This window comes from Ammospiza caudacuta, chromosome 10 (genome assembly GCF_027887145.1).
Source record: "Ammospiza caudacuta isolate bAmmCau1 chromosome 10, bAmmCau1.pri, whole genome shotgun sequence".
Taxonomy (NCBI): Eukaryota; Metazoa; Chordata; class Aves; order Passeriformes; family Passerellidae; genus Ammospiza; species Ammospiza caudacuta.
In genome coordinates, this window is record NC_080602.1 from 26,859,122 (window position 1) to 26,873,041 (window position 13,920).

General features: G+C 51.9%; 1 protein-coding gene across 1 annotated transcript in view; it reads left to right on the top strand.

The window, feature by feature from the left end:
• The window catches only part of SMAD3 (SMAD family member 3), a 68,809-nt gene extending 57,299 nt beyond the window's left edge, over positions 1-11,510 (top strand). Inside the window, exons 6-9 of the mRNA XM_058811306.1 lie at positions 246-458; positions 2,678-2,815; positions 5,024-5,168; positions 6,901-11,510. Of these exons, the coding sequence (XP_058667289.1) occupies positions 246-458; positions 2,678-2,815; positions 5,024-5,168; positions 6,901-7,024 (620 nt within the window). The 3' untranslated portion in view covers positions 7,025-11,510. The remainder of the gene's footprint in view (positions 1-245; positions 459-2,677; positions 2,816-5,023; positions 5,169-6,900) is intronic.
• The last annotated feature ends 2,410 nt before the right edge of the window (positions 11,511-13,920 follow it).

The following is a 13,920-nucleotide window of genomic DNA, read 5'->3' on the forward strand; positions in this document are numbered from 1 at the left end:
CAAGTGTGAGGCTGCTCAGTGACACCCCACTTGCTAAGTGAGTAATGCCTTTGACTATCTGTGATTGCTCCACGTGCCAGAAGCTCCAGGGCTGATGTCACCTCCTTGCTGTGCTCCATTAAAAAGAAACCTTGGTTGAAGTGAGCCTGAGGAATGAAGCAGAACAATATTCCAAACCAGCTGGGTTGTATTTTTTCCATCCCCCTTTCCCTTGCTGTGGCTGATGTGGCTTTTGTTTGGTGCAGACCTGCAGCCCGTGACCTACTGCGAGCCGGCCTTCTGGTGCTCCATCTCCTACTACGAGCTCAACCAGAGGGTGGGGGAGACCTTCCACGCCTCGCAGCCCTCCATGACCGTGGACGGCTTCACCGACCCCTCCAACTCGGAGCGCTTCTGCCTGGGGCTGCTGTCCAACGTCAACCGCAACGCGGCCGTGGAGCTCACCCGGCGCCACATCGGTAACGCGCTGCCCCCAGAAACCCCTCCTCAAAACCCCTCCACAGAATCCCCTCCTCAAAACCCCTCCATAGAAACCCCTCCTCAAAAACCCCTCCACAGAATCCCCTCCTCAAAAACCCCTCCACAGAATCCCCTCCTCAAATACCCCTCCTCAAATACCCCTCCTCAAATATCCCTCCTCAAAACCCCTCCACAGAAACCCCTCCATAGAATCCCCTCCTCAAATACCCCTCCACAGAATCCCCTCCTCAAAAACCCCTCCACAGAATCCCCTCCTCAAAAACCCCTCCATAGAAACCCCTCCTCAAAAACCCCTCCACAGAATCCCCTCCTCAAAAACCCCTCCACAAAAACTCCTCCTCAAAAACCCCTCTGTAGAAAACCCTCCATAGAAACTCCTCCATAGAAACCCCTCCTCAAATAGCCCTCCATAGAAACCCCTCCTCAAAAACCCGTCCATAGAAACCCCTCCTCAAATAGCCCTCCATAGAAACCCCTCCTCAAAAACCCGTCCATAGAAACCCCTCCTCAAATACTCCTCCATAGAAACCCTTCCTCAAAAACCCCTCTCAAAAACCCCTCTACAAAACCCTCTGTTAGTCGGTTTAGAGCCCAGTTTAGGGTGGGAATATCAGGCTGATCCTCCATACAACAACACTAATTGTGATTTTTCACATAATTGTAATATAAAAATGCACCAAGGAACGCTAAAATTGCTGCATGTCATAGAATTTAAACCATTTCACACGCTGTGTATCTGGAGGGATGTCAGGGATAATTTTCTGTGTTCTTTTCCCCTCCTGCACTGTTTTATTTTCTGAGTGACCTTTTATAAATGGAAACTGAGCTCCTTGATTGTCATCCCAATTTCCACTTTTCCTCCAAGGTCCCAGCCAATTTGTTCTCAGTGAAACTTGTTCTAAGTGGAACATCCCAAATTTCTGCAATTTTGCTAAAAGTCAATTGCTTGTTCTTTACTGTTTTCTGATGACTCCTATCAAAAATGAACCCAATTTTTGTCCTAATTTTGCTCCCCTTTCCCGAGCAATTGGAGAATCCTCCCTTTTGCACAGGAGGATCTTTTCTCACTTGTTTTGAAGATTATTATATTCCAATCCCCAGAACCCACCAAGATTCAGAAATCAGATTTTAAATGCAGCAGAGTCCTTCTGCTCAGTGGAAGGATGAAAGCAGCACATTCAGACAGGAATGTGAGACCACATCAAATGTTTATTTGAGCAACAAAACGTATTCTTCAACTTTGTTCCTTTATTAACTGAGATTTTAATGATTTGTGTAAACACCTATGGGCAATGTATGTGTCCTGGTACACAAAGTCATCTTCAGCAAAAGGCCAGGATTTGGAAGTGCCTTGGAATTCCATTCTGAATCATTGAGTGAATCTCCAAACAGTTGTGTCCAGCTGGGATGACTTTCAGAAGAAATTATGATTTTCATGTGTTAACTGATAGAAATGATGACTTTCATGTGTTAACTGATAGAACATTCATATGGAAACTATCAGTGTGCATGAGTTGGAGGGACCTGGCTGGGGCTGGAGGTACAATTCCAACTGGAGCTGCTGCTCCTGCCTCCCTCAGCTCGCCTGCCCATGGAGCAGTTTATTGGAACGTCCAGTGGGACAGAGTTTCCATCAGTGGTGGCTGAGCTGCTGGTTTAGAGCTGGCTCAGGGAGCTGTCCCAGCCCTGGGGTCAGTTTTCCCCCATGAGGGAGCCATCCCATCCCCGGGGTGAGTTTTTCCCGGTGTTTTTCCCCCTGAGGGAGCCATCCCGGTCCCGGGTCAGTTTTCCTCGGTGCTTCCCCCCCGAGGGAGCCATCCACCCCTGGCACATTTTTCTGCCCTCAGGGAGCCGTCCCAACCCCAGGGTCAGTTTTTCCCCCCCTGAGGGAGCAGTCCCAACTTCTGGGTCAGTTTTTCTCGGTGGTTTTTCCCCTGACAGAATCGTCCCAGGCCCTGGGGCAGTTCATCTCCCCTGAGGGAGCCATCCCAACCCCGGGGTCAGTTTTCCCTTCTGAGGGAGCTAACCCATCCCCGGGGTCAGTTTTTCCCGGTGTTTTCCCCCCTGAGGGAGCCATCCCATCCCCGGGGTCAGTTTTTCGCGGTGTTTTCCCCCCTGAGGGAGCTATCCCATCCCCGGGGTCAGTTTTCCCCGGTGTTTTCCCCGGTGTTTCCCGCTGACCCTCGCTGTGTGGCAGGCCGCGGCGTGAGGCTGTACTACATCGGCGGGGAGGTGTTCGCCGAGTGCCTCAGCGACAGCGCCATCTTCGTGCAGTCGCCGAACTGCAACCAGCGCTACGGCTGGCACCCGGCCACGGTGTGCAAGATCCCGCCAGGTAAGGGCACACACACCCCGGCACTGCCCTGCTCCGGGCACTCCGGGCAGCTCTGAAATCATACCGTGGCTGCGGTGGGATGGGTTGGGTTGGGTTACATTGGGTTGGAACGTCCCCTTCCACACCTGGCACTCCCCCATGCTGCTCCAAGCCCCGTCCAGCCTGGCCTGAAGCACTTCCAGGGAAGGGGAGCCCACAAATTCTCTGGAAAATCTATTTTGCTCTTTTAGAAGCCACTCGACAATTCCAGCAGGGCATTTTTATAGCTTAAGGGATGGAGGTACTGCTGAAGGAAGCTGCTGTGGAGCCTCCAGTAGTTGCACTACAATCATCTAACAGAACAGAATCTTAGCACAACTTAGAGCTGAATCTGCCCCTTGTTCCTTCAGTGTTTTATCAGTCTGTTGTTGTAGTGTAATTATCTCACAGACACGTTGATAATTTTGTTTGTGCCTCTAACTAATGGTAAGAAATTTCTCTTGATTTAGATTCACCCATAATAGATTTAAATCACTCCTTTTTTTCTGGTCTCTCGTAAAATCCCTTCCTCTGTGTGAATCGTTTGTTCTAAAGAAATCACATTTGCAGACACCTTGTTGTTCTGGTTACAGTCTGAAGTTTTTGCTGAAACATTACAAGATAATTTATTTCATCTACTTGGGAAGAAAAGGCTTTTTTGTTAGATAAATGCAAAAAAGCTGGTAAGAGAGGAGATGCTGTTTGAAATGGAATTTTGTTATTTAGCTAAGCTTACACAAGCTGACTTCTTTACAGTTAAAAGCCTGTATATATTTAAAAACTGAACTTCTTTGTTTAGAAATATTTGAATTCTTTTCTTTTGAGAGGAGATCCATACGCTCCAAGCTCTGGCCCATCCTAATGGGTTTCCTTTCTCAGATGCAGCTGCCAGTGCTGCAAATTATGACTTAATTCCCCACCACATCACAGGAGTCCACCCTGGCTGGAGTCAACATCTGCAGACATGAAAAGCCCACATTTCCGCTCAGACCCAGCTCAGGCTCAGTTTTTGGATCCAGCTCTCCCCACTTTTGCCACAGTCTTTGGCCGCCTGCTCTTCAAATCTTTGCTGGGTTTGGAGCAGTTTCTTCATTGCCTCATTGACAGCATCGAGTCATTGCCTCCCTCCCCCGTGGGGAGACCTGATCCCAAGTGCTCCCGAGGGCTGGGATCCAGCACTGGGGTCCTCCTGGAGTTAATTCCTCCTTCCCTGAGCTCAGCCTGGCCCTGGCACTTCCACCCTTCAACCTTCCCTTCAGGCTCCCTGGGACTGCAGCCCTGGGCTCCTGCCTGGTTCCAGAAGTGGGCAGTGCTTCCTGCAGCTGCTGTGGTCACCTTTTGCTCCACACCAGAGGAGTCCAGCCCAGGAGAGGAGGCTCACAAAGTGATTTTTAGCAAAACACAATTCATCCCACTCCAAATGTTGTTTTTCAGCCTTGGCCCATGTGTAATCCCAAATGAGCCTTAGCTGAGTGCCTGGTTTCAGAGTTTTAACTTGTTTATGGTTATCTGGGAGAAAGCAAACGTAGAAACACTTTTTAAAGAGTGGGGCATTTATTTATTTATCTAAACTCTGAAGGATGTTATTATATTTCACCTTTTTCCCCTAAGAACAGTTGGATAAGTTGTTCTCAGTTGTTTAGCTGGGGCTAAACATCAGGGGAAAAACTTGTGTTTTGAAAGGAACGTGTTTGGCACATGACAGTGAAAGTGGAGAGAGGATTTGAGCAGGAGCAGCCCTGGCACCAGCCCTGGCACCTCTTTAACCCTCAGAGCTGCTTCCTGGAGTGTCAGAGTGGTTTCACTGCAGAGCTCCCCCGTTCTGTGACAGACTCGTGTCAGTCCAGCGCAGGGAGCTCCTGTGTTCACCCTGTGCGTTCCTCCCCTCCAGGCCTGCAGGGATCTCTGCTGGCAAGTGCTCGGTCACAGGCAGCCTTTAAATTACAATAGGAAGGAAATGGTGTCCAGGAAAGAGAAGGAGGTTCCAGGGGAGGATCCCAAGCCTGGTCTCTCCAGTCACAGTCTGCTGGGGGCTCCAGCATTCAGAATTCTCCCTGTGAAAATGTGGCAGCGTCCATTCCTGTCCCTGGGCTCTGGGGACACGGGAAGGCAGCCTGGAGTTCTCTGAAAAGCCAGAATTCTCAATGCCACCGAGCCAACGGTGTGTCCCTGCTGTGTCCTTTCCCCCAGGCTGTAACCTGAAGATCTTTAACAACCAGGAGTTCGCGGCGCTGCTGGCGCAGTCGGTGAACCAGGGCTTCGAGGCCGTGTACCAGCTGACGCGCATGTGCACCATCCGCATGAGCTTCGTCAAGGGCTGGGGCGCCGAGTACAGGTGGGGCCTCCTGGGCTGCTCCTGCTCTGCTCCAGGCTGGGGGAGAGAGCCCTGCAGAGCTGCCAGTGCTGTCTGCAAGGGGGGACGGCCTGCTCAGGAACGGGGATGGGCTGTGCCTGTTGGGATTGGATCAGGGATCACCCCAGGCTGTGCTCCTCCTCAGCTCCTGCCTGGGAGAGAGAGCCCTGCAGAGCTGTCACTGCTGTTTGAAAATGGGGAAAATTGCTCTGTTACCCCACTGGTGAGCAAACATCCAGGGGAGAGTAGGGATGGATAGTACAAGCAGGGGAGATGCAATTCAGTGGAAAATGGGTGTAATTTTCTGAGAGGGCAAGCTGGTGAGGGTTTAAGCCCAGAGTGATGTGGAAACACTGGACTCTGCATGCTTTAAAGCTGTGGCCTCACTCAGAGCTCCGTGGGGTCGCTGCCATTCCGGGGCTGCTCTGCTGCAGGAGGGGGAGAGGCCTCAGGAGCAGCTGGGGCCCAGGCCCTGCACGTTGCTCTGCCACTTTCTTCATTTCTCCAGATGTTTGGAGTCCATTTTGTTTTGAAATCGTCCTGAGCTGGGGCCAGAGCAGCGCAGGGCTGGCTCCCAGCCAGGCCCTAATGAGCTGCAGAGGAGCGTGACTTACGGAAAGCCAGGGATCCCTGCAGGGCAGGGCTGCTCTGCCCATCCTGCTCTCCCTGCCACAGAGTTCTCCATGTGATGCAGAGATGGAGATGTTCCTGTGGGGCATCCAGAGGGCCATTCCCTGATCCCTGGTTCACCTTTGAGCGGTGATGGGGATGTTTAGTGCTCCTCTGTGCCAGGGATCTGGTGCAGGGAAGGGGGAGAAGCCAATTCCATGAGCAGCCTATGATGGACAGGGATGGTGGTGGGAGCTCAGGGCAGCCCCCCCAAGCACAGGGTCAGTCCCCTTTTCACCTCTGGTTGTCCCTGGTCCCACAGATTCCAGGTTCTCCCTCCCATCACCAGATTCCAAGGGCAGCTTCTGTAGGAAGTGGGGGTGTAAGGCGAGGCTGTTTCTCCTGCTTTGTAATCTCCCTCCTCCACAGCAGCTGTCCCTGGAACAAGACCTCGGCCATGCCTCAGCAAGGGAGGGAGAGCCCCTGGCTCCATTTCTTGGTCTCCCTTTCCTTCTTTTCCTCCCCATCTCTGTGCTTTGCCTTCTGGAGATACCTGTGGGGTCTGGGCTCAGGGAGAGTGACAGGAGGGGAACAGGGATTCGTGCAGGGGAAGGTCAGAGCAGCTGAGCCCCGGCCCAGCAGGGCCATGGATGCAGGAAGGGTCTGCAGGGCTTGGGGTGAGCTCCTCCCAGCACTTCCACATTCTACTAAAACTCAAGGGTGCAGTAAAAAGTGAATATCCTTGTCTTGTGCATAGGAAAACTGAACATACTTGGTGAACACAGACCTTGATGTCTAACTAGGAAAGGTCTGCAAAGGAAAAATGGGTTTTGCTTGGATTGACACCTTGTTTCCCTTCAGGGAATCAGCTGCCTGTTCCCAGGAATCTGAGCAGTAAATAGCAAGCTGCTCCTGTGGGATCATAACAAATATGGAGGGACAGGGTGGGTTTTTAAAAGAAATCAGCAGCGCAGGGCAGAGGCTGTGGCAGAGCAGAGCCACTCCTTTGGCCAGGTGGCTGTGGAGGCAGCTCAGGAGCTGGGAAGCCTGTTCTGTCTGCTGAGGTCTGTGGGTCACGGTGGTGTTGTGTGCTCTCCCCTGGCAGGAGGCAGACGGTGACCAGCACTCCCTGCTGGATCGAGCTGCACCTCAACGGGCCCCTGCAGTGGCTGGACAAGGTCCTGACACAGATGGGCTCCCCCAGCATCCGCTGCTCCAGCGTCTCCTAAGGAACCCCCTGGGGCCCTGGGGAACGAGGACTGCAACACCCTTAGCAAAGGCTTAGTAAACAACTCCCCAGTTACTCAAGCAATGAGAAAAAAATCTGCTTCAAAAACAAAAAGAAGTGGGTTTTCTTTGTTTTGTTGTTGTTTTTAAATACCCATTTAAGCCACTTCCACTGAAACTGTCGGCACTTTGGTCGGACTGCAGTTGGAATTTGGAGCTGGAGTTGGTGAGGATGAAGAGCTGGATGTTGTTTCAGTGGAGAGCAGGCACTGCTCACCTGCCTCCAGGCTGTGTGTGGCACAGGAGCCATCCCAGCTGCCAGGAAACTTCCCCTTCCCTCACACAGCTCCTGGCTCTGCAGCATCCCAGGAACACCAGAGCCTGAGGGCTCCAGGATGGGAACACCAGAGCCTGAGGAACCCTGGGATGGGAACACCAGAGCCTGAGGAACCCTGGGATGGGAACACCAGAGCCTGAGGAACCCTGGGATGGGAACACCAGAGCCTGAGGAACCCTGGGATGGGAACACCAGAGCCTGAGGGCTCCAGGATGGGAACACCAGAGCCTGAGGGCTCCAGGATGGCTCCTGCTCTTGAACTCCTTCCCCACCCACCTGATGTACACCAGTACTGCAGCAGCAGGGGGAAGGAGGCATTTCAAACACCCAGAAGAAGGAATTCCCCAGGAATGTTCCCAAAAGGAAGGAATTTCCCACCCTGGACTTGCAGCAAGGAGGCAGAGCCTTGCCTGTGCCCAGGGATGATGCCCTCAAGGATCAGCCTGGATTCACGTGGAGCCAAAGCCCACCCGAGGGCTCTTTGTGGTGTTGCTGCAGCAATGTTTGACTGGAGCTGCTCCCAGAGGGAGAATTGTCCCTGGGGAGCCCTGCCTGGAGCATCAGGCTCATTCTCTGCAGTCTGTCTGCATTCAGCCAGCAGCTCTGGGCTGTGCCTTCCCAGTCTCTGCCTCTCCAGAGCCCGAGGGGCTCCTGTCCAGGTGGAGCAGGGCTGGAATGTCCAGGCCTGGCTGTGGAGCAGCCCTGGAGGGGGAGCCCGTGCTGTCACATGCAGCAGCCAGGACATCTCAGACACAACCAGCCCTCTGTGCTGTGGGAAACTGTTCCAGCTGATGAAAATGCTCTAAGATGTGTTTTTGCCTGGAGAAATTGGGAGAGTGTGTATTTACTTGTATTATAAAATGTTCATTTTAAACATACATGTTCCAGACTGTTTAATACTTTTTATCCCTGCAGCAACTGTCGTGGCAAACAATTTCCACAACTGGAAAAAACCCTTAGCACTTGTTTTTATGGTTCACATTTGCCAAATAAGTCTCATAACTTTGTCAGTGCTGTCCAATTATCTGTTTCTTTATATCTGCAGTGAATATCTTATGCATTTGTGCCAAAATATTAGAGGGGAGGGGAGAAAGCGATAATCAGTTTCCTATGGAAATCTTTTTTTTTTCTTGTTTTTTTTTATCTATGAAAGACAAACAAGCTGGATGTGGGAAGGACTGACTGGGATGGACTTGAGGATGGTTTTGATAAAGCTTTAGTCCTGCAAACTTCTGTGGGAGTGCCCTGATCCACGGGGGGAACTGACTGGATCAAACACCACCAGGAATTTCCATGCTCCTCCCTTGCCAAGGCTCCTTCCTCAGAGACCTCTGCCAGCCTCTCCTGCTTTGGCACAGCCTGTCACGCTGCTGGAGCTGAGGGGACCCAGTGCCACCAGAGCAGATCCCAGAGGCTGCTGCTGCTGCTGCTGAACGCAGATGAAGGGATGGTTTGGGGAGTTCCCTTCCAGAGACAAGGAACTGCCTTGTTACACATCTGAAATGCAAGGAGGACTCTGATGGTGGATGTGCTCCTGGTCACACAGGACTTTGGATATCCTGGCTGAGTCTGGACTGCAGCTGTTCTGTGCAGCACAGCACAAGCAGCACTGGAGGCTTTTGGATGTTTGTTGAATTTTACAGTGTGCCTGATCTGAGTTACAGGTCTGCCTGCACAGACCGGGACAAGGAGAGATCTGTGTAAAATAGGAGTTATTTGGGCCTTTTACAAAGCAGGTCTGTTGTCACCATGGGTTGGTTCAGATACAGGTTTCTAACATAGCTGTGAAGAAAAGTTTATCCTAAATTTTGTAGAAATATTTGACTTTTGGCTGTTTAAATGAGAGGGGAAAAAATGTGCTCTGTAAAATGGCTCTGGGTTTCCTCCATGAGTGTCTGATTTGCTTATTTTGGTGACAAATGTTGTTGTTGTTTTCCTCATAATCACAGAGGAAATTTGACTCGGCTGCCTCCTGCATTAACCACAAAATGCCCTCTGAAATCCCAGAGGGATTACAGGTGATGGTGTGAGCAGGAGCCCAGCCTGATCCTGAGGGCACAAGTGGGAATAAATCCCAATTTAATATGAAATCTGTACACGGAGTCACCTCCTCAGCCACCCTGGATTTCCACTGAGAACCAGAGCTACAGCCCCTTGCTAAAGGATATTTAATTGCTGACCAATATTAATTGAGGCCTTTTGAAACCCAGGATTCAGATGATGCATAAAAACTTTGCTTAATCTCCCCTCATCATCTCTTAAGTGAAATGACTTCCAGTGGAAAATGTGAGCTGGCCCAGCAGTGCAGTGAGATAAAGGGGAGATTATCTCCACTCCAGCATTAATTTCCTCTCTCCCCTTTGTTTGCTGCTCCCTGATTCATGAGAGCTCTGTGGGTTCTGGAGTCACTTTGGGGAGCCCAGCAGGGCCCTGGGCAGGGCTGGGGCTGAGCCAGGGATGCCCTCACTGCCCTGGATGCTCACAGTGGCTGCAGGTGAGGTGAATTCCTGTTCCTGTGGCCAGGGCTGGGACTGCTGGGGGCAGCTGGGCCCTGAGGGCACCCGAGGCTTTGTTTGGTTTCTGCTAGAACTTGATTAAAGCAGCTTTGGTGTGGAGCTCAGAGGGATGGGAGCAGCCTGCCCTGGCTCAGCTTGCAGCTCCAGGCTGGAACATCCTCTCATTTCATGGCAGGCTGGGCTCGTTTCTCCAGGATTTCACCCGGGTTTGTTCCTCCAGAGTCAGCAGCAGGACCTTTGACTCTTCCCTTGGTGTGGCTGCACAGCACAGGACATCCTGTGCTTTCCCAGGCTCTGGTGATCTGTTTATTGTTCATGTATTGAATGCAGGTTGTATTTTGTGTTAAGCTTGTCTTAGGAGTAATCCAGTGCTGTCCATTTGACTTAATCTCCAGCAATCAGTGCGCAGATGCACAAAGAAGGAGAAATCCCATGGTAAGGCATTTCCCTGGAGCTCTGGCTGCCCCTGGGTGTCAGGAAAAGGCTGAGGGAGCCCCTGAGTTACTCACAGTTTCCTCCCCCTTGCATCAGCGTGGTTGAACCCTGCAGGATCCTCTGTAGGTGAGGGATGTTCAGGACTCACCCCAAGCAGCCAGTGGTGGCTCCTGTGCCTTGAGCCGCTTCCCGACTGGAAAAGCAGGAAAGCCCAGCCCAGGGAAGGGCTTCAGCCACGTGCACAGCACCCAGAGCTCTGCTGGGTCCCTGAGGGGCAGGAGGATGGGGTTCCATGGCTGTGCTAAGCTGGGATGAGAACCAGGCCCTCTCTGGTGGTGGTCTGAGAGGTGTGCTTGAGAAATTAAATGTTTTTTACTATGTACCTGCTTTTGTATTTATATGTCTGTCTCGAATATTCAGATGATCCAGTATTTAATTTTTAGCAGAAGGGGCAATTAAGCACTCAGAGTATTAAATCTTCCATCTGCTCTTTGCTGATGATTGCTGGAAATGAGGAGTTTGTGATGTGAGACCAGAGCTGAGCACAAACTTCCCGAGCCCTTGGTAGCCACGGTGCTGCTGCTGCACCAAGTCGGGGTCTCAGAAGGGCTCTTGGGGCTTGATGGGGCTTTAAAAACCAAACCTGTTCCTCCAGAGCTGCCTGGGTCATCCTCTGCCCCTCCACACCTGGCTGGGTCATCCTCTGCTCCTCCACACCTGGCTGGGTCATCCTCTGCCCCTCCACACCTGGCTGGGTCATCCTCTGCTCCTCCACACCTGCCTGGGTCATCCTCTGCTCCTCCACACCTGGCTGGGTCATCCTCTGCTCCTCCACACCTGCCTGGGTCATCCTCTGCTCCTCCACACCTGGCTGGGTCATCCTCTGCTCCTCCACACCTGGCTGGGTCATCCTCTGCTCCTCCACACCTGCCTGGGTCATCCTCTGCCCCTCCACACCTGGCAGTCCCTCCCGTGCTCCCCAGCCCAGCTGGGTTCCCCGTGCTGGCTGTGCTGGGACACCCAGCCCTGCCCCCGATGGATCCACGGGAGCTGTGAGGCCTCCCTGGCTGTCTGTCCATCCTGCCCTGCCCTGCAGCATTACTGCCTTTGTTACTCCAGGCCTGTCCCATGTACACCCTCCCTTTCCATGTGGAACTGTAAGGTCTGTTTTTGACATTTTAATAAACTCTGATTTGAAAACTGAGGCTCGTGAGCACATCAGGCTGTCGGAGGAATGTATTTAAGGACACAAATTGACAGTTTGGGGTGTTGCCATGACAGTGATTGGGACACAGCAGCATCCTTAGGTTGGTGCAATCCCAGTAAAGCACACAAGAGCTCAGTGACAGGTAAGACCCTCCTTCTTTTTACAGCTGGGACAGTTTTGTTCAAGAATTTAAAGTCAAATATATAAAAAAAAAAATTTAAAATTGCATTTAGTTCTTTTAACTAATGGGACTCAGGGGTGAGTATAAGTGGAGTTCTGTGCTCCAAGGATTTACTGTTCTCCAGTTGCTGGAGAAGTCAGGCACAGTTGAGTATTCACGGGTTCAAAGTGCCACTGGAATTCCGTGTAGGGAACTGGGGAGCTGTTACCAGCTGAGGAGAGCAGGAGCTGCAGAGGAGCAGTCACTGCTCCCCTGCAGTGCCCTGTCAGGAGCAGACCCCGAGTTCCTGCCGTGTCTCTGTGTTGGAGCTGCAGACACGAGTCCGGCCAGTAAATCCTGGAGAAAGCCCTGAGGAGCAGAGATTGCACCCTCCCTCCCTGGTGAGCCGTCCACGGCTGCCCTGTGCTCCTGGTGGGAAGGTTTTCCTCATTAACCCCAGGCTGCGATGCCATCCCGGGGACAGGGACAGATCCCCGGCACTCCGTGGCCTCGGGGCAGGCACTCCGAAGAGCCCCGGGGAGGCTCCAGGGCACACCGCGATCCGATCCTGCTGTGAACTCCTCACGGCCCCCGAGGGTTTCACTGGAATTCTCTGCTTTGGGGCTGTTTTTCCTGACAGGATTTACGAGAACACTTTTTCCACTCGGGTTTCCAGCCATGTGGTAATGAAGGGTCTGGTCCAGGCTCTGTGCTGGGCTCGCCAGAGCTCGGACAGGCTGCAGCGAGCCCGTGCGGAGCTGGGGGCTCTGCTGGCTCCCAGTGTCCCGATCCCTGCTGGACACGGGCAGTGGGAGGAATTAAAATCCTCAGCCAAAATAAAGAGTGAACTGCCACGGCCTGAGCGGGTGCTTCAGGCCAGAGCTGGGTGCCAGGGCTGGGTCGGTGGCAGGGAAGTCTCTGCCAGCCCAGAGCTTCAGCTGCAGCCTGGCCTGCCCAGGAACACTGGGAATGTCTGAGCTGGGAATGCTGCGGCAGCAACAGCTCTGAACCGGCACAAGGACATCAAACCTGGGGCTGTCCCTGCCCGTGGCAGGGTGGGACTGGGGGCCTTTAAGGGCACTTCCAACCCAACCACTCTGGGATTCTGTGGAACCAACTGGGAATTCTTCTACACAAAGAGAAACTGAGAGGCACAAATCTGCCTTTCCGCTAATGCCCCTTTTATTCATTTCCGTAACAACTTCTTTTGTAAAGAAATTCTGTAGCCAAAACCAAAGGGTCTCTTCAGAAAAACCCCAAACAACCCACAAAAAAATAAGCACCAGCAAAGTAAACCTTGATTTTAAACCACAACACAACAACCTCAAAGGATCATTAAATTATTTCCCAGTGTCTTCAGCCACACTTCCTGCCTCCATGATTTGTGCCCCTACAGAGGAGACCCACATTTACAATAAATCATGTTTAAAAGAGTTTTGAGTATGGGAATGAGCTGCTGCTACCTCATAAAAAGGCAGCAAAGCACTGGGTTTTAACTGATATGATCTCATTAAATTTAAAAAGTAACATCTCTATCACATGTCTAAAGAATGGGTTTATAAAGTGTCCAAGTCCATTTTTTCTTCGCTGCCTCCACTCCATTCCCTTGGCACTTTGGCCATTTATCAGCATTGCACAACAAAGATTTAGAAAGGGCAGAAACAATCTCAGCGACCGAGAAGCCAATGGGGAAAGCATTCATTCCCTGCCTGGAATGAGCCACCTGCAGCTCTGTGCCTCATTCTCTGTGCTGGGACAGAGATGGAGAGCAGGAGAAGGTGCAGTCACAGCAAGGCCCCGCAGCTGCCTGGGAAGGTGTCCCTGGCAGGTGTTTCCTTGGCTGTCTCATATTCCAGAATCCTTCCCAAACCAGGTGTTTCACCACGGGGGAGCTCCTGCTCAGGCTTCAGCTGAGAAACGCTTCCCAAACTGCCAGTGAGGCTGCAGTTCTTGTCCTTGAACGCTGCAGTTTCCATGCAGGAAATGATTCCCAGCATTCCAAGAACGATGATTTACATTCACCTTTGCTTCAGCATTAAAAAAGGGAATTCAAGGAGCACTCTGAAAGTGCTGCAGGACATAAAGCCATCCAAGAATTGATGGCAAACCCATGTCCTGGGACTCGGCAATTTAGGGGACACTGGAAAAGGTAATTTTGGAATTCCTAACTGAGGGTGCTTAACAGGGTGGACTTTCAGATGGATAAGGAAAAGTTCTTGGGGCCAGACTCTTCCTGTGGATCC